Source organism: Nasonia vitripennis, chromosome 5, assembly GCF_009193385.2.
Source record: "Nasonia vitripennis strain AsymCx chromosome 5, Nvit_psr_1.1, whole genome shotgun sequence".
NCBI classification, from domain to species: domain Eukaryota; kingdom Metazoa; phylum Arthropoda; class Insecta; order Hymenoptera; family Pteromalidae; genus Nasonia; species Nasonia vitripennis.
The window spans coordinates 7,853,005-7,872,253 of record NC_045761.1 but is presented as its reverse complement, the minus strand read 5'-3'; the positions used below and the strand labels follow the sequence as shown (position 1 = coordinate 7,872,253).

At 41.5% G+C, this 19,249-nt stretch overlaps 2 protein-coding genes and 1 pseudogene across 6 annotated transcripts in view; 2 read left to right on the top strand and 1 right to left on the bottom strand.

The window, feature by feature from the left end:
* Nucleotides 1-815: 815 nt before the first annotated feature.
* LOC107982043 (putative nuclease HARBI1) lies at nt 816-2,400 on the bottom strand. Its single transcript, XM_016989205.1, has 6 exons — nt 2,240-2,400; nt 1,946-2,179; nt 1,694-1,826; nt 1,470-1,614; nt 1,136-1,382; nt 816-1,047 (listed from the first exon to the last, which is right to left on the bottom strand). Exons 1-6 carry the CDS (start codon nt 2,398-2,400, stop codon nt 927-929), a joined length of 1,041 nt encoding a protein of 346 aa, XP_016844694.1. The 3' UTR covers nt 816-926.
* Nucleotides 2,401-2,829: 429 nt separating this feature from the next.
* Nucleotides 2,830-5,281, top strand: LOC100678170 (annotated as a pseudogene).
* An 8,936-nt stretch (nt 5,282-14,217) lies between these two features.
* Nucleotides 14,218-19,249, top strand: part of LOC100120416 (potassium voltage-gated channel protein Shaw) — a 46,656-nt gene continuing 41,624 nt past the window's right edge. For all 5 annotated transcript variants that reach the window (XR_004227945.1, XR_004227944.1, XR_004227946.1 and 2 more), the window contains exon 1: nt 14,218-14,675. The gene's annotated coding sequence lies outside the window, so the exon portion shown is untranslated. The remainder of the gene's footprint in view (nt 14,676-19,249) is intronic.

Sequence of the window (19,249 nt, the reverse complement as noted above, 5' to 3'; positions counted from 1 at the left end):
CCTTCGCTCGCACCCGTCTCTCTATGTGTGTATGTATGAGTGTATACAGGGGCTAAGTCGAGGCTCGAGGCAAAAGCTTAATGCGCGACCGAGCCGCACCGCGGCAAACTTTGCAATGCTGAATCGCGCGCGACCGATGAATCGCGCCTTTGAGTTTAAGCTTCTTTGCCGCCGGGATTTGTTGCCGATGCGCGACGTGTTGCGCGCAATTCCTTGGATTTTTAAGCGATGGTTCGTTGGATGGGGGGTGAGATTTTTTTTAGAACAAGTGACCAAAATGCATAACGGAATGTGAGACAGCTGGCCGGAGCAGCTTGTGAAGCAGCATATCCTCTTGTGGATTCAGATAGGACTTTACGATGTACTTGCTATATACCCTATCAAAATTTGATTTTGCTAGAATATTCGATAGCATTAGTTTGTACTGGAAAACGACGAACTGATAACTTTTTCTTACGAGCCAAGGCATTGAGAAAGCCCGATAAGTGAATCCCAAGAATCACGCGTATTACAGCCTCCGGTTCTAGCCGATGCTTCGCCCTTTAGCAGCAACTGGCAATGGTACAGACCTACCTGCGGAACCTATACCAGGGGCCGTATTCTATAAGCATTTACGAGAGTGAGATAGGATGTCACTCTCACCAGTCACCGCTAGATGGTGATTCAGATTGGAGCGAATGACGAGAGAGTCGATGTTTTTGACATGGAATGGTTTTTGAAAACCTTATAAAAATGCATTTAAAAATACATATTATTTTATTTTAAAAAATGATAAATAATCATAATAAGAGTAATAAAGAAAAATAATAAAGATATTTTTAATATTTATGTTGATTTATTAATTTTTTAATTATTATACAATCATACACTTTTATAACTTATTCTGTACCACGAATTGTACATTACAATTTAGAAAAAGCTAAATGCTACCTATAATATTCTTGAATTATTCGATTCCTTTTTGCAATTCCTGCAGGGTGATCCATGTTGCGGTTACGTACTGGTCGATTACGTGGGGCTACTCGTAGCACAGGATCATCAACAATGCTGAAAAATAAAAATTAATTTTAAAATAATAATTAGGGCAATAATATATAAATAATAATTATTCACTTTTTATAAGAACTAGTCATACCCGTGTCTTCTTCTGTAATTGTACAATATTGCACAAGCATTTACAATTTCAGCAAACTTCTGTGGTTCATACATAAGTTTTCGAGTTCTTTTAATGACTCTCCATATATTGGTAAACATTCCAATTGTTTGCTCTACACGACAACGTGTTCTTACATGATAATAGGTGTAAGCAGCTTCAGGTGTCCCTTCCGCAGCATCCAATATTGGAGTTAATAATACAGGTGAAGGAGTGTACCCACTATCACCTGTAAAAATAATTTGTATGATTGATTAATAGACACATAAATAATATATAATTATTCTTAGATAAGCTACTATGACGAACTTTTTACCTAATATATAGTAATTGTTCTGAGGTTGATCATTTCTTAGAGACTCTACGTATTCTCTTGCATGTGAGAACTGCCAGACATACCTGTCGTTATTAATGCCAGGGCAGATTCGAATATTTAAAATATTGTAATTGGAATCTACAATCTATAAAATAAAAGAAATAATCAATTTTTTATATTCAATTAATAATATAACATGATTAAAATAGAGACTCATTACTTACAATTTGTGCAATTAGTCCATGACCATGTCGGTAATGATAAAATGCTTCTTCATTCTGTGATGGACGTGTTATGCATATCACAAAGCAGTCGATGAGACCAATTATGCCTGGTACTCGTATAGTTCTTCTAAAACTGCAAAACATGTTTTTGTCAAGTTCAGTTTCAATTAGTATATATGATTAATTATATTGATTAATTACCTTTGTTGAATATTTTGTCTTTCTTGTTCCGTGGTTGGAAAACGTAGATACTATTCTGCTAATAAATTATTTATTGCATTTATTACCTTTGGTATAAATCGACTAGCAGAAGGTTGACTAATTGGATGCATAAAGTCCTGACAGAAATCCTTTTGGTAAGAACTCTCTGCTAGAAATCGGATCACAGATAATACTTGAATGTGAGGTTGTATAGCAGAATTTCTTGCTCCAATCAGATCATGTTCTATGTCACGAATCAGTCTTAATGCTACTTCAGGTGTAAACCTATGGATAAAATAATTATATTAACAAAACATAGCATGTGTTCTCTAGTAATGTACATACCTGTAATATTTCCTGAAGTGATTTGGGCACATTGTAAAAACATTAGATGTATCCCTTAACATTTGTCTTTCAAGCTTTAGTAGTTGGAATTGCTGTCTACGCCTTTCAACTTCCTCATCTTCATATATCCCAAGAATATATTGGTATAAATTGTTGTCCATTATAACACAATGAAGATTGTATCCAAAATATGTGTACGTACACAGGCAGGAGGGCCTAGATCTATGCAAGTCTCTGGTTCGAGCGAGAGTGACGAGTGCCCCCAGCGAAGCCACCCTTCAGACCTTGGAGGGAAGACATTGGTCTCGCTCATGAGGCCCGAAGGGAAGGGATAACTTGGGCACTTTAGCGGATGAGTGGCACGTGTGCTTTTTTGAGAATTCCGAAGATTATCGAGCGTGCGCGGCCGTTCGTTTTATTGCTTTAAGTGCAATAGGCGACAGACCGCTCGGCTGCCGAAAATCCAGGGACTGCCTCATCTGGAGGATTAGCGAGCGCGCGCGCGACGGATCGCTTTATTGCGGTGGGGCAATAAAGCAAGGGACCGCTTGGCGAAAACTTGAGAGCATTGTAAACGCAACGCAAGAAGAATGAACAAGGATCAATTGGAAGCCCTAATCAAATTTATGGAAGATAATCCACAGCTTGCAACTGCTAAAAGCAGCCAGTACTCAGATTTATGGATAGAAGTTAGCACGATAGTGAATAGTGTTCCAAATGGGGGTTTTAAGGATGTGGAAAGTTTAAAAAGGGTATGTGCTTATTTTTAACATTCACAATTAATCTTTCTTAAAATTCTTTATAAAATTTAATAAATATTGTTCTATTTTTTAGTCGTGGAAGGATATGATCATCAATGCAGAAGCTGCTTTTACTTCATATATGAATAGAACTTCGAAAACCATCAATGAAAATTACAGACGGATTCTGGCTTTGACAAAAGACAGTACTGTAGTCGACGATGAAAATGATCAAGAAGAGTACAAACAGCGGTTTCCAGCTTTGGCTAAGTTGAAGGCAGAACAATCTCAGCAACCTACCGTTCAATCTCCAATGTTCATCGATTTGACAAGTGGGCCCTCGGCCAGTACTAGAGCTGTAAGAAAGTCATGCAGTGGTACACCATCGACCTCTGAAGCTGGCTTGGTTACTCAACCTACTAAAAGGCAGGGCAAGTCCTTGGGGAATCCGTCTGGTCGATCAACATTTCCAAATGTTCCACCACCCTCTGGTAAGTTTAGAAACATACTTACATACATGCATAGTTAATACAACTCGATTTAAAATGAAAATCATTTAATATTATTACTTTTACTTTCCAGTTCGAGGAAGTGACTTCATTAACAATTTTAACAATGCTGGAGCACAGCATGTAGCTACCATTGTACAACAAATTATTGTACTTAGTCAAGATATACAAAAAGTTTTTAAAGATTGTTTTGAAAATTTTGGCAATCAATTGGTACAAAATCTTTCAAAAATGATCAGCGAGGAATTAGTAAAAGCAGTCATTAATATGCAAGCTGCCCAATCTTCTAAAGCTGATGATGATTTTGAAGCTTCGTTGCCAAAAGTGTTTTTCAACAAACTACTTGAAGATGCTACGGAAAAAGTAGAAAAGGAAGAAGAGTTAGATGAAGAAAACTATCCAGTTGACTATCTGGATGAATACGATGACATGGATTGTGAGAACAATGGTGGATACGGTTCAAACAATCAATATGATGCAGAAAATGATGGTTTTGAGAATCATTTCAATGGTGCTTACAGTAACTAGTTATTATTGTTCTTGATAATTTTTTTAAATGTGATTAAGAGAAGTGAAGACTTTCCACTTGTGTGCATTATAATTATTGCGTATAATAATATCGTAAACCTCTTTTCTAATAATTATAAGTGTAAGTTGTATAACGAACCACTCTCAGCGTGGCAGAGAATAGATGATGACCTGTATGTCTATTCGTCGTATGTCACAAACAACAGGAAGATTCAAACCATTAGTTATGGGAAGTTGACTAATCCCAACTTGGATTGTGATGTATTTTTTGAAGACCTTTTGATACCTATTACTGGAATATTCTCATTCAGCATCATATAGAATACAAGTGACATACCAGGAAGAACTGCTTATAGAGGGTATAGCTTGATTTGTGAAAACACCGAAAATATGATACGTAAATAGCCCATTGTTAGCCGTGAAGAATCAGGCAAAATCCCTGACTTACATCGGTAGTGCTTTGTGTGTTGTGCCACCTCTGAATATTCCTATATCTCGCTCTGAAATGATAAGTTTTCTTAATTTTAACGAGTTAGTTGGTATGAATCATTTTGTTATTTATGATTATGGCATTCCAAATGCATTTCATAAAGCAATAAGAAAAATGGCACAAGATTCTCATCCCAAGTGGAACTTTACATATAAAGTGGTGCCATGGAACTTTCCGATAAGGGAAATTCATCCAAATGTAAGAAATATCATTGAGGCTGACTGCTTGTATCGCACATTTAACAAAGTTATGTATGCAGCCACTGTTTCATGAGAAGAGTACATAGTATTGAAATACCATCATGTAGTTTCTGATTTGCTGATAGACTTTGAGAGAACTAAAATGTATGGCAATTGTTACATCGTACAAATCCAGACATTTTGCACTCAGCAGAAAGATGATAAAAGATCAACGAATTCTACCCCAATCATCTTACGAACAACTTTAACTTCTCCAAATGCTCTTGATGCGAATCATCTTTATATCTACAAGCCTCATAAGTCATTGAACGTAAAAAATATCAAGACATTGAAAACAGCAGCTAATTTGATCATTGTCAATCGTTACGTATCTTGTAATGATTACAATGCCAATAATGTTGAATCCAACAAATACGAACCATCAATCCTTAGGTTTGCTGGAGACATACAAAGTTCTCCAATATACAGAAGATTCATTGCTGGGAAAATGTTTGATTTTGAGTGAACCATAAAATACTTTTTGAATAAAGTTTAAAAAATTGACTGGACCACCATAACAATGTGCTAAACACCATATTATAGTCTCACAGCAAATTAATACTTTATACATAAAATAATAGTTCATAAAAAAAATTGTTACGTTTGCAAAGGTTGTAAAGTAATTATGTTGAGATTAATCCACATTACCTGGAAGACTGTTAGCATGGTGATAGTATTTTTTGTTATATAAGTTTACAACAGTAAGTCAATGCTATAGGTTGAAGTATTCAAGTCAAACTTGCCATTCAATAATTTAGAAATGTCTTGTATCTTCTGTTATGATTAATTTTAAATTTTTGTAAACGTAGAATAAAATTTTTATAAAAAATCTGTAAAATGTAAGTGTTATTATTATTATGAGATGGAAAATGTCACCATTTCATTTCAAACTACAAGTATAGTCTTAAGGGGTGGCTCCTTAAGGGGTCAAGCCTGGGTTAAATCCTGCAAAAAAAACAAGATATTCTTACCAAAAAATTTTTGATTTGATATAATTTGAAAAAAAATTCTATTGAAAATATATAAAATATACACCATTTTTATCGAAAAAAAAAACATGTATATACCTTGTAAAATCATTGACCAAAATTCATGACATTTCACTATATAAATAAGTGTTTTTAGTCACTTGCCACGGCTTTTTGAAAGATCTGGACCGTCTTCTTTACTCTATCCGAGCTTAAAATGTACCTTAAACATGCCCCCTCGGACCGATCGAGAGACATTGCTAAAAAATATAAATCAACTACTGCTAGCAACAAATTTTGTTGCTAGCAATGTTTAATTGATATTTTTTAGATAACAAAATTTGTTGCTAAATATATTTAATTCATAAACACATGCATTACACAAATATACAAATGTTGAGCACACTGTACCTTCAGTATCATTGCTTGTCATGCCAAATTTAAAAATAAATCGACCTTAATATTAAAAAAATCTTTAATGTTATTCTTTATTACTTTTTATTGTGGTTATTTACCCGTTTTAAAAAAAAATAATGTGTATTTTTAAATGCATCTTCATACGGTTTTTAAAAACCATTCCATGCCAAAAACATTGACTCTCTCGTCATTAGCTCCAATCTTCGTCACTATCTAGCGGTGACTGGTGAGAGTGACACCCTATCTCGCTCTCACCAGCTCTCACTCTCGTAAGTGGCTTATAGAATACGGCCCCAGGCGCGTAAAGCGCAACACGATTTCCATTATCATTTATCACCCATAGATCTAACTTTATACTGAGTGTTGTCGTATTTTCTAGTTAAAAGTATAGGTAATGTCCCTGCCCATTACACGGAATTTCGAATGAATTTCACGATAAAAATATCCCCGAGATCTGGTTTACAATAGCAACTCCCATAGTATATCGTATACGAACTCGAAATATCGGTCGGCATGAATAATGAGTTTTTCCGCGTTGAAAAAAAATTTCGTATTCCTTTGACGAAACTCGGCAGTCGCGTTGAAAATACCGAGCGGACAAACAACCGAACTGAATATCTGTATTATACGCGGCTTTAAGCTCTGCGCGCGCGTATACTCACAATTACACGCGCAGCGCTCGAGCTTTTTTTGTTGTTCTAACTGATTTACGGAAGCTACGAGTAAATTTACAATAGCGACTATACCTCTTTCTCTCTCTCTCTCTCTCTCTCTCTCTCTCTCTCTCTCTCTCTCTCTCTCTCTCTCTCTCTCTCTCTCCGGTATGAATATTTATCGAACATCGCGCAACATCGGATATCAAATGAAAATTTCACGTTCGATGGAAATTTATGCTAAAAGAATTTCCCTGCAGATGTAAAAAGAATATATATTTTCATTGGCCGACGCGCGGAAAGCTCTATGAATGGCATTATACTCGGCGTACAAAACGCGAGGCTTCGCACAAAGAACCACCCGCGCTTGTACTCCGATGATGAATTTTCGTTCCTGGAGCCGGTCCAAATTTATTCCTAATCGATCCTAAAAAAAATTCATCCTCCAATCGCGCACAAAGCCACAAGCTATATAACGTTCCTCGCGCCGCACATTCAACGGAACGCATCTCCAGTAAGTATGCACGTTCTACATCATTCATCCGGTGTTTGAAGTGCCGCGCTGACGTCGGCGCCTGATTTCCATAGATACGAGAGGCCGATCCCGGGCTGAGACATCGCGACCACTATACACACAACGAGCCTCTCTCGTCCGTGCATTCATAATGCAAAGCCGTTCTCTCCCTACTCCCTCTCGAGAAAAAAAGATGCCTCTGCGGCCGGCGAGCACACGTCCGCGCCCTACGGGACAGCCTGCCGCCAGGGAGAGGATCGATCCCGCCACGCGAGCAATTGAAATATTAAAGGGCACCTGCTCGCTCGCGCCTGTATTATAGTTAGCAGACGGAGCCATCCTACCTCCGCAGCAGCAGCAGCAGCAGCTCTATATGTGTGGGATACACGCACGTAGACGACTTTCCCTCTCTTCTGCGCATACGTATAGGTGCATGCGCTCCTGGTTCTTCGATCGCGTTACTTACGCCGACTTGGCTATTTTTCCTCTCTCAGACTTCTTCTTTTCAGCGCAACACACACAGCCGTGCTGTGCAACGCTCGCTTGCCGAATTTTTCCTCCCACTAACTTCCGAAAATCTGATAGTCCCGAGCGAGCGAGTGAATTCGAGGAAAAGAGCTCCGACCTTTAAGTGCACCTACTTTATTGACGGTTCTTACTGCTCTCTTTTTTCCTCGCGACTGGTTCATTGCCTTATTTACTCTCGGAACGTGGATGTATATTGTACGGCTTAGTCGCTGGAAAATTCACTCCGGCTCGCGGCCGTTAATTCATCCCGTGAGCGAGCTTTTTTATACGTTTGATAAGAAAGTTTTTTAATACCCACCCGACATCTTCGTTACACCGGCTCATTTTCATGCGCTGGGATATTGAGGCCGGTCGTATATTTCGTCCTTTTGGTTTTCCGAGTATGTAGAGGGAGAACGTTTTTTAGGCTTCGATGAGCGGCCGTAAATTTGCTTTTCTTTTTCGTTCGTAGCCGTCGTATTTTTTACGGGGTATAAGTTCGACGCGAATATCGAGTCATAATTCGCGCGTCTGATAACGAATTTTCATCAACGTTATGTGTACGAGTTGTAAAGCGCTAATGATATTGCGCTTTGGTCGTATAGTACACGCATGTGCACAAAGCCACAGCCAATTTGCAATATCATTAGCTTGCGTATAAAGGATAACAATCGTAGTGCCGAACTGTTGTTGTGTGATACTTGGTATACTGCGCGACTTCTATTATCGGTTATCGTAGCGTCCAAGTTTATTGTTTCGAACGAACGTTTGCTATATTCGGCTTTTATCGGGTCGTTATAATATGCTCGCGATAAACAGAAATTCCGATGATATTCGCGAGTGAAAACGAACGTCGTGTACTCGCTTTTTAAACGGACAAAACTGCGAATCACGGGAAAATTCATGTAAGCAAATGAGGCGGTCGCAGGTCCGTCACGTCGGCCACCTTCTCTCAAATGCGACCATTTAAATTCACTCCTCATCGTAACTCGTAACTTTAAAAAAGTAAGTAGAAAGAAAGGACGGCGCGAGAGCGGAATTTTCTGCGCCGAGGAGCCGCACGCGGTTCGTTGCTTTGAGCAGAAAGAATATCGAATGATTGTGTTTGACTACTATTAAAGATTTTAACAATAGCAATTTCGTAACACGACCTTCGATCGTACACGCAGAGGCTGAGGCATTAAAATATCGCATAAATATTTCAATGCAGCAAGCTCAATGTATCCAAGGCGTCGACATAATGCAATTACTCTTGAGAAGCGAAGTTTAAATTACTTGAGAGCTTGATAATGCTTTGAAATTCATGCTATTCGGAGAACAAGGGTAAAGTTTTAACTTGCTGTAATTTTGTTTCGGATCGGTTATGCGATCCTTTTTAATTTTGCTACGATATAAGAAAAGAGGCTTTGAAGTTTTATGGGCGTAATGATCCTACTAAAATTGACCAGATCTAGTAATCGGGCTGTGACGGACCCCTTTGCGCACGATTCGGGAGACCCACATGGCCTGAAAGCGATGTTGTGACTGCAAGTTTTGCAATAATTTAGACAACTCTAATTGAAATTTTACTTAGGAGAGAACTACAATTATTTTCAAGAGAACGTATATCATTCTAATTGTTGAGAATAAGTCACGTGTGCAGAAGTGCTAGTCGGAATACAAAGTATCTTAAACTAGCGAGAATTACTTTTTCTTGCATGCGCTATCGTGTCATGCATACTTTTTAATTTGCAATTAGTAGTTACGTCCAAGATGCGATTTAAATTATAATCTAGAATAATTATTCTAGCTGGAAATGAAACGAACATCAAATATTAAAATCAATGATGATAATACTTACGAAATTACGTCTTTGACGTTACCATGAAATGGAGATTCTTGAAATCTGCGAGCTATCTTTCTCGCTGCAATATTTTTTAACGCAGAGTAGAAAACTTCCGAGAGTATTCTCAAAGAAGCTCAAACATAATCTCCAGCGAAGAGAGGGAAAAGTCGAGACTTTTAAACGCGGCGAATGCTTATCAAAGAGACGTTCTCTGAACATGGTAACTAGTTTGTCTAATATGAAGAGAGCGTATGTTAATGGTTTGTCCAATTTCTACGGCTCGGAATCCGCTGCAACGAGAGATAGTTTATCTCATTGCTTATGTGCATATTTTGTCTTGCGTCTAAAAATGGCCATAAAACTTCTCGGCGTTTCCGGCTAAAATATGAATGTAGCCCAGTTAAATTCCTCATCCCGAGCACAGACACTAAAAAAAGGGATGAGAATGAAACACATTTAAACTGCACGAACCCATCAAATTACGGGAGTTAATTGCAACATTCGGCATTCAAGAAATATCCGAAAAACTTGGTACCGCAATAAACTCTGATTTATAATCCATACATCGATCAAACAAACAAGCGACGTAGGTTATATCCCCTTTTTCATAAATAAATCTCCCATCGCGCAATACCTCACACGAAACAAATTGTCTGCGGGGATATACAGCGAAGGAGGGAAGTTTTAATCAATAAAAGCTTTTTTCGCCGTTATTTTATTCAATGTATACAACGTTATCCCACACTTATATTCAGCTCGGATTCTTGCAAACTAATTGCCTGATACACTTTATGGCTACTGCCTTCTCGAGTCGGCTTTCGACCATAAAAGTGAAATATATAGCCGTAGGCTCACTGCGACGTCAATGTCGGGATGTATCCTGCGGGAGTTACCTGTAACGGGGGACCGGGACGCGATTTTCGCGAGATAAGAAATTACAATTTTCTCGGAAAGAATTTGAAACTTTTATTCTAGGACATTTCGCCGCAAGCGTGTAAACTAATGAAAAAATAAAGTAAACTTTTGCATTGTCTGCTTTGCGAACGTCGTATTTCACCGACGAGCCGATATCATCAACTATGCATAGGCTGCGCTTACCCTTATTCATGGCGTCGGAGCGACGATAACCATATCTCGCGACGCTTCTTTTACACGCTGCAGTGCGGGGGTGGCTGTGTAATTTAATAACGAAAAAATTAAAGATTGACCACTGCCCGAAGTCGTGAAATATTTAAAGCTCGCAAGTACGCACGAATAACCGCAGGTTTTGAAAGATTCAATGAATCCACCAAATCTCTTGTGTGCAAAGATAAAATGGTGAAAATTCGATGCGCTGTACTCCCCCCCGGTTTTTCGCTAAAAGTTGCGCCCGTTTAAAGCGCTGCATGCCCCCCATCCATCTTGGCGATAACGTAAAAAAGACGTGTATCAATTCTCTCGTCGGTCACCTCCCATATGCGCAGGGCCGCATAGTCTTGTCGAACGTGATTTACGAAAGCGCTTGGCTTCGACTATCGCTTCGTTGATGTATTTATTTAACGGGGAGACAAGATTTATCATGTATAACTATTCTGAAATACTTATATTATACGATGAATTAAAAAGATTGCAAAAATTATAAACACGCAGCTCCGAAAGAAAATTCCTAGGCTCTTTCAGAAGCCAGCAAAAAATGCAGCTGAAATATAAGCCGGCGTGCGCCGAATTCCGTATCTCCGCTCCCCTACTCTCTGACCAAATTCCAAAAGACAATCTCAGTGAGATTCATCTCCGTTTATAATGCGAGCGAGCACACACCTCTCGCCGCCCACTACCGCAAACACACTCGGCGTTATCCGTTCGCTTACAGAAGAATTTTTATACCGTCCGCATAAGTAAGCAAAGGGGCTCCCCGCACGAGCAGTCGGCGGAAAGACTTTGGAAAAAAACAGGATTATCTTTAACGAGAGCAGCTCGATGCGCTCGGCCGAGATAGAAGTTTATGAAGCCTGCAGGAGGGGGGTAATTCACAGCGGCCGCAGCGCGAAGAATAGAAAGCGACGGAGAGTACAGTAGCGGATGTAGGCCGAAGCGCCGCCAGAGGCGTCGAATTATCCGGACCTCGAAATGTGCCGCTCGCGTTTTACGGCCTCCTCCTCTACTTCTACTTCTTCCCCCCGTGTATGTATTCTTCGGGTGCGCGAACGCTAGCGACATCTCCTCGCCCTAAATACCGACGACCCTCCTCTCTCTCGCGCGCTGTTGTGTACGCGCGCGCGAGCGACATGTGTTCGACAGCCGATGACGCGAGAGCGAAAGCTCTGTGTGTGAAATCACATTCGAGCTGGCTCTGTTGTCTCGAAACGAGCGGTGCGTTTCTTTATAGGGCTCTCTGTGTTTCGCTGTATGTAGGCCAGTGCTGACCTTCGTTCAAAGGGGGAGCGCGCGAGAACTTTTTCATCAGAGTCGTCGCGGCTGTGTACACGCTGTGGAATCTCCTCTTCGAGTGATTTTCCATTCGCTCGATTGCGGATGCCAGAGCTTTCGTATAAAATAATTACAGCGATCCGAGAGTGATACCCGCAAAGAAATTAATGATCGCTCGCAGTCGGGCATTTACCGGCCATAAAAGAATCGCGGGGGTATAACTCTTTTGCCGTGTGTACACACAACACACGGAAAGCAGCAATGTGTGGGTGCGCGTCGAGCTTTATTCAATATAGCGGGGAAACGCTCGCAGCAGGCATTAACTTCTCGTTCCGGTCAAAATCCGCGCAATCACTCGCGAACGCGCTCTCTCGGTTAAAAGGGCTTATACGACAGAGAGAGAGAGAGAGAGAGAGAGAGAGAGAGAGAGAGAGAGAGAGAGAGAGAGAGAGAGAGAGAGAGAGAGAGCAGCTGCAGCAGCGCAACAGCGACTCGAGCACCGGAACATGCCCCGACAGATCGACCGGACGAACACGCCGAGCCTGTAGGTGTACAGCTTGTAAGCTATACTTCCCTTTGTAGGTATACCTATATGTAGCCACGCTATATATAGGTATACGAGTATCGTTATATAGCGTTTTCGAGTGCCGCTCTCAAAAGCGCTGCATTCAACAGCCGAATTATCGCCGCGATTAATACCTCGCGACGACAAGGCGAGTGTGTATATAAAAGGCTGGCCAGTTTTTTCAATGGGACGCGTTAAAGATCGATTGTTTTGTTTCGCGAAATCATTAGTCTCCGGGAGAGAGTATGATTGATCGTCGTTTTTTCGTTTCAACGTTTAATTGCGCTCCACGTCGCTCTTGGAAAGGATGTTCGGCCGAGATAAGACGCGGGGAGGTGTATAACGCGATTTGTCACCGTAACGTACAAATCTTTTTACTCGGCGTCGAGATCCGTTTCGCTCGGTCGCAGCTCTGTACACGCAAGTCGAGCTTTAGAAAAGCTTCGAAATATAAAACAGAGCTGACGCTAATTGCGCCTGTATACCCGCAGAAAAATCGCCCAAAAGCAACGAAGGGAGATATCCCCTCCACAGCCTCATTAGCGTCGTCTCGGCAGAGCGATCGACGTATACAGCCCACTGTAGCTCAGCGCTTGATTGATGACCCCCTTCGATCGTCCAGCCGTCGCTTAATTTTTCTTAATAACGATATCGACGCGTCTAATTACAAGTGCCTGCGGTCTATACACATCCAGCGCGGTGATCCTCGAGCGACAAGCATCTATATATACGATCCAAACTCGCTCTGTCTCTGGAGAATTCGAAGTACACGAAACGGAAGATCTGATATGAATTATCATCCGCGCGTGTGCCGCGTTTTACTGGGTCACGCGCGTACACACATCAAGAGCACAATCGAAAACGCGCTCGATCGACCGCAGAGATACGTGTGCGGTCGAACGAGATTGATGTGTCGTACGGAGAAATCAAAAGGGGGAATGCGACGAGAAGATTTCGAGAATATAAGCTCGACTAAGTCCTCGCTGGTGCAGATGGCTTTGTGTCGAGCGAGGAGAAATCAATTGACACGTAGAAGAGAGTGTATGTGCTGGAAAAGTTGCAGGACGACGCTTGATAAAGAGCGAAATCCGCAGCGGTTTATTAAGGATCAATTACGCGCAACGCGTTAAATATAGATCCGCGCGAAAAGCCGGGATTCGAGTAAACTCGACGCGCGTGTGTGTGTGTGTATATATATATATATATATATATATATATATATATGAAGCGCGAATGCGAGACACGTCCACATCGGTGCAAACGAGCCGAGAGATATAAGAGTCGGCATAGCAGCAGCAGCAGCAGCAGTAGCAGGAGAAAAAGCGAGTAAGCGAGCGAGCGCTTGGAATAAGCCGAAAGGAAAGTAAAGAGCGTCAGGCGGCGCACGGGGATGTTATCGCGCGGCCAGTAGGACTTCCCCTCTCTGCCTCATGCATTTGCAAAAGTCGCCGCGAGGTGTACGCGAGGACGAACGGAGTATTACACGCGCTGCCGCGGGGCGCATGCGCGAGCGGCAGCCCCCTTTTTACGAACCCACACACACACACACACACACAAACACACACATAGAGAGGGTGTATGCGCGCGTCGGCATCGCCACTTCCAGTCCGCGCGGGGTCACTCTCGTGTGCCACTGCGTTCCTCCCCCTCAGTCAGCGCCCGAGCGCCGCCGAGCTTGCAGCCGTTGCCCCGTGCCGTCGTTCCAAGTGCTGCGCGCCGCGTGTTTTCCCGCGAGCGCGCGTGTGTGTTAGTCCCAATAGATCAGCGAACGATCTCGCGCACCTATACCTCGGATCTGTTCCGCATTGTTCTGTGATCACAATGAAGCGGCGAGTCATCGCAAGCTCCTCGCAAGCTTCGTAGAAGAAGCGAGAGCCGCGAGGCTGAGAGATAGGAGAGAAGTGTGCCGCCGGAATAAAACAGGATGATGACGAGGAGGAGGAGGAAGCCTTAGCGCAGAGTGTGTGTGTCGTACGAGTCTCGAAGAAGCTGCGGAGAGCTATGCCGGTCCTACCGATCCCGCCAACATGAGCGTGGAGAGGATCAGAGCCACGACGACGACGACGACGACGACGGTGGGTGTCCGTGCGAGCAGTGGTTTGGGTCAGCGTTCGGTCAGCCGGCGGACTGCACTATCTGCGCTACCAGAGTGTGTGCGAGTGCGAGATGAGTGCGTGCACGCGGATTATCGATTCTCGCGCCTACGCTCTGCGCTACCGTGTGTGCACGAGGGCGCTCGTGACGTCAGGCGCCGCCAGTTTCGATCGCCTCGTGACACTCTTCTTCCGCGACTGCCTACCATCTCTCTCCTCTCTTTTCTGCATCGGAGTGCCGCCCGCGTTGATGGAGATCGAGGACCAGTGTGTTTTCTGTAGATCCTCGCGAAACGCCCGCGGCGTGCGAATCGCTCCTTTCTGTGTTCCTTTCCCTGCGCTTCGGGCCATTCGTCCGATTAAAGGAGTCGCTCTCCAGCAGTCGTACACTTGATGTCGTTGTTCGTCTTTCTCTCTCGCGCTGAGAAGCAGAAGGAGAAGGAAAAAAAGCTGCGCGCCGAGATAACGACACGCTTTGTCCTACTCTACTTAAAAGCTCGCGAGAACGTGCATGCACAAACAGCAGCGCTCTCGCAAGCTCGCCAGCTATATATCGCGTTTAGAAAAGGTTTTTCAACCCCTGGAACTACCTGCCGGTATTGATCACGCGCTTAAAATATTGCACACACGGTGCTTCTCGGCTCTCTCGCCGTTTTCATTTACTTACGAGCCCGGTACACGCACCCGTGAGCGGAGATGCGGGTAATAACGTTGTACACGTTCGAGTATGCAGGAGAGGATGATTTTTCCGACGGAGCTTTTGTGCGCGTGTGTGAAAGCTCGCGAACACAGGCCTCTGTGTAGTTTATCGAATGTTTCTTCACTCGTTTCGTCTTGTGCTGGAAGTAGTGAGAGCGACCCCTTCTTTTCCCTTTGTTGCCAGATGCGGCTGATGCCAAGGCATATCTGTCTCTGTAATGTGCACATTTTTTCCGTCGTATTGATTTTCGGCTGCCGCAGCTACTCTCTCTCTCTCTCTCTCTCTCTCTCTCTCTCTCTCTCTCTCTCTCTCTCTCTCTCTCGGGTTAATAATAACCGTGCGAAAAATACATCCGCCGCCTGCAAGCTCGATGCCGAATATAGCTTTAATTGAACGCGGCTTTTCTCGTTCGAGTTTCTCGAGAAAAGTTCGGTGCGGGTATTGAAAAATTTCTCTCCTGGAGATACTGCAGCGTTAAATGGTCTCGAAGAGAGCTTTGTCGTGAATCTTGATTGAGAATGACGGAGGCATTATTTGATAAAGAGAGAATGATTATTCGCGGAATTATAACGAATGATATATCTCTTATCTCTCGTTCTCTTTTGCGGTGTCAGGACCGGAGTGTGCCTTGGATGTTGGTGTGAAAGAGAAGGAACGCGGCTGTTTTGATAGGATCGATTTTCGACCTGTGCAATACACTAATGTAACGACTTTTGCTAAAAATACAACGATTTTATTACATTTACATTGGGGCCGCACGTCGGAAATCATACGCCTGCTGCGACACAATCAATTCGATTTGCTAATGCAATTCCTCCGCGTACTCGATTCAACAATATATTGTTCGCATTTGTCGATATAGTATGATCTGATTAATTTAACGTTAAAAGCGACTTGATGCTAATTTTTCGTATCGTGGCGTACGTAGGTTACAGCAAAACTTCGGTTTTCATAATAATACTCACTCTAAACAATAATTGATCGTGACAGCATGTTATAAAGTTATAAGGTTACAACAGGTAATATTCTCAGACGGGGAATATAGCCAAGTTTCAAGCTCTCTCTCTCTCTCTCTCTCTCTCTCTCTCTCTCTCTCTCTCTCTCTCTCTCTCTTTCTCTCTCTCATTGATAGTGACAATAGCTGTTAGTAACTTATGGTAACTGTTCTTTGTGCGAAACTGAGACATGTATACGGTATCCTCGCGCCAGCCAAGACAGCGCGACCTCGTAATCTGATAATAAAATCAGAATAGTGAACATTAAACTTGGGTTAATTACGCACGCGCTAAACTAATAACGAGCTTTTTACGCCTAATTAAAATGACTTTTTCCACCATGTGGATTTTGTGCTATATTAATTGGCTAATGTACAGCTCGTTATCCGGAAAATGTGGGATTAAACAAAGCGAATGGAATTATGCATACATGGTAAGAGAAAAATGTGAATATTAAACTTTGACCTCCGTAGTCTTGTTACAAAAGACGTTAGCGAAAAGTACCAAAGTTATAAAGCAGGCGTACCTTTAACTTATATTCATACACTCACGGACTCGAATTTAACGCAATTTTTTATTGAGTTAGTGTGCTCAACTGTTACTCAAACGATATTCGCGAGAAATAAGCCCTCAATGAGAGATTCGCTATTGAAAACTTTGAAAACACAAAGCTTTGAAAACTTCAGTCAGGATGTTAACGAAGCTATTAGTTAATTGGACTAAATCTTAAATAAAACTGAATACTCTCGCGTTTTCGGAATAGGATTAAAACAAATTCGCAAAGTCAAAGTTTAACTTCGTTTAGCTTGCTTGACGGTATACAAACGGATGCGAAGATTATTGCATTATTATATCAAAGTGCCTTACTCACTATGTAGAACTCGTCGCTATCGTCGAATGATGTGTGGTCCTTTATCGCATTCGAATGTACAGCAGTATATAGCGCCACATACGAGTGATGGCGTGTGCATAACGGTTATTTCATTTCGCGTGGCGAAGGGAGCTCTGCCAATCTAGACACCTCTGAAGCCGTGTCGTTTATCCTAGACAAGGCTGATAACAGTACGTTACATTGACGGCTTTCGAGATTCGGATGAGTCATTTCTCGGATTTTCACTGTTCCGAAATCATCTTGATCTTTTTTCGGAAATACTTATACTTAAATACGAAACGGCTATGTACCTCTAAATGTTACGTTCGTTCCGATCGAGAAGATTAAGTGGCTGACGATATTTTTTACGACGCGTTTCGTGACAATCTCTCATAAACGTCGTGTGGTATACGTTGTTTACAATGTGTATAGGTAGCAGAGCATGCGTATACAAATGCGCGAATAAAATTTAACAACTTTGTTGAATAAAACATTGAAAATCGAGGCAATCGTAAAAGAATCAAAGTAGTAAATTCGAACGTCCAACTGTGCACTACTACTGGTCCGTATTCGACTGTCAATTTCTTTGTTTTATTGTTTGCTCTTACGTTTTACAGTGTTTCGTATTTAAATGTATGATTTATGAGCTTGAAATTTCGGTCACATCCATCAATCATCCGGTAACCTTAGGGTAATAAAGGTAAAACTGCACTACTCGCGATTAATAATATCTTATACGATGCGTTGAAAACAAAAAGCGAAAAATGAACAAATTCTTTTTCTCTTCGTAGTCGTAAATCATTGTTGAATAAATTGTATTTCCGAAAAACCCCTAACTAAAATTTCTTATACCGATAATGCGCACCAAAGTTTCCAACAATAAACATATCGTGCATAAAAAAAATTCGAGAAAAAGCGCCAACCGTTTTTATTAGATCTGCCAGAACCAAGTACAGGTCCATTATTTATACGGGGTGCACTTAGGTGTGCATACCTGTAATACGATGTTTATCGACCGACAGCATCACGAAACTGCCAGTTTCAAAGAATATTCATCTTTTCGGCTTTTGCGATGAAAACTTTACTCCCCAAAAAATTACGCTCCTATCTTTCCGGAGCAATAAATAAAAAGATTTTTTTAATTTTATATCAAAAAATTATAATTACATAGCTATCTTGGCTGCTTATTTAAACTATAATATAGAATTAGCAGTTATAACATGGACGGCACAAGCAGGCTCAAGAAAAAGGTGTTTTTGCACAGGTGATGAACCGCTATATATACACTTGGCGCGAAAATATTCATGAGGGAAACATAAAAGTGCCTCTGCGCAACCTATCGTCAGAGATTCACAACTGATCCCGCATATGCTCGCAGTTCCAAGTGATCGATTTTGATACGAGGATGTATCATGAATGGGAGAATTCAATTAATGGCGTTCCAACTCATCCTGTTTATAACAAAAATATCTTCAAATCAGTTCGAACATAAATTGCATTTACGATCCTACATAAACTTTCACATGTTTATTTTGGCGAATCGCGTCAAAGTAATCCTACCGGTAGTTAAACTAAAGGGACATCGTATAAGTGCAGTATACAGCTCTCTACTTTTAGCTCTAACATACACAGCTCATCAAAATTTGCTAAAAGTTCAACACCAGCAACTTCGTATACTGAGTACTCTCTATGATTGTCAAGTTTGTAGTGACTACAGTTTGTCTCAAGAGTAGTTTTCGCGGCGCATATAGGGAAACTAGAATGATACCGCAGCTCGTACGTGATTGGAACTTGCTATTGTCGATTTTACTTTCCAAAAAGTGTGGAATATGGGGAAAAATTTATGTTTTTCTGAATATGGAATGACGAATTTAGGAAGTCAATGAAGTTCATTGGAGAAAACAAATTTGTTCATTACGTTTTTAATACTGATTGCTCTCTATTCATTCGATAAATGAGCTTGCAAACTCGACTAGTGATTTTGATTGCA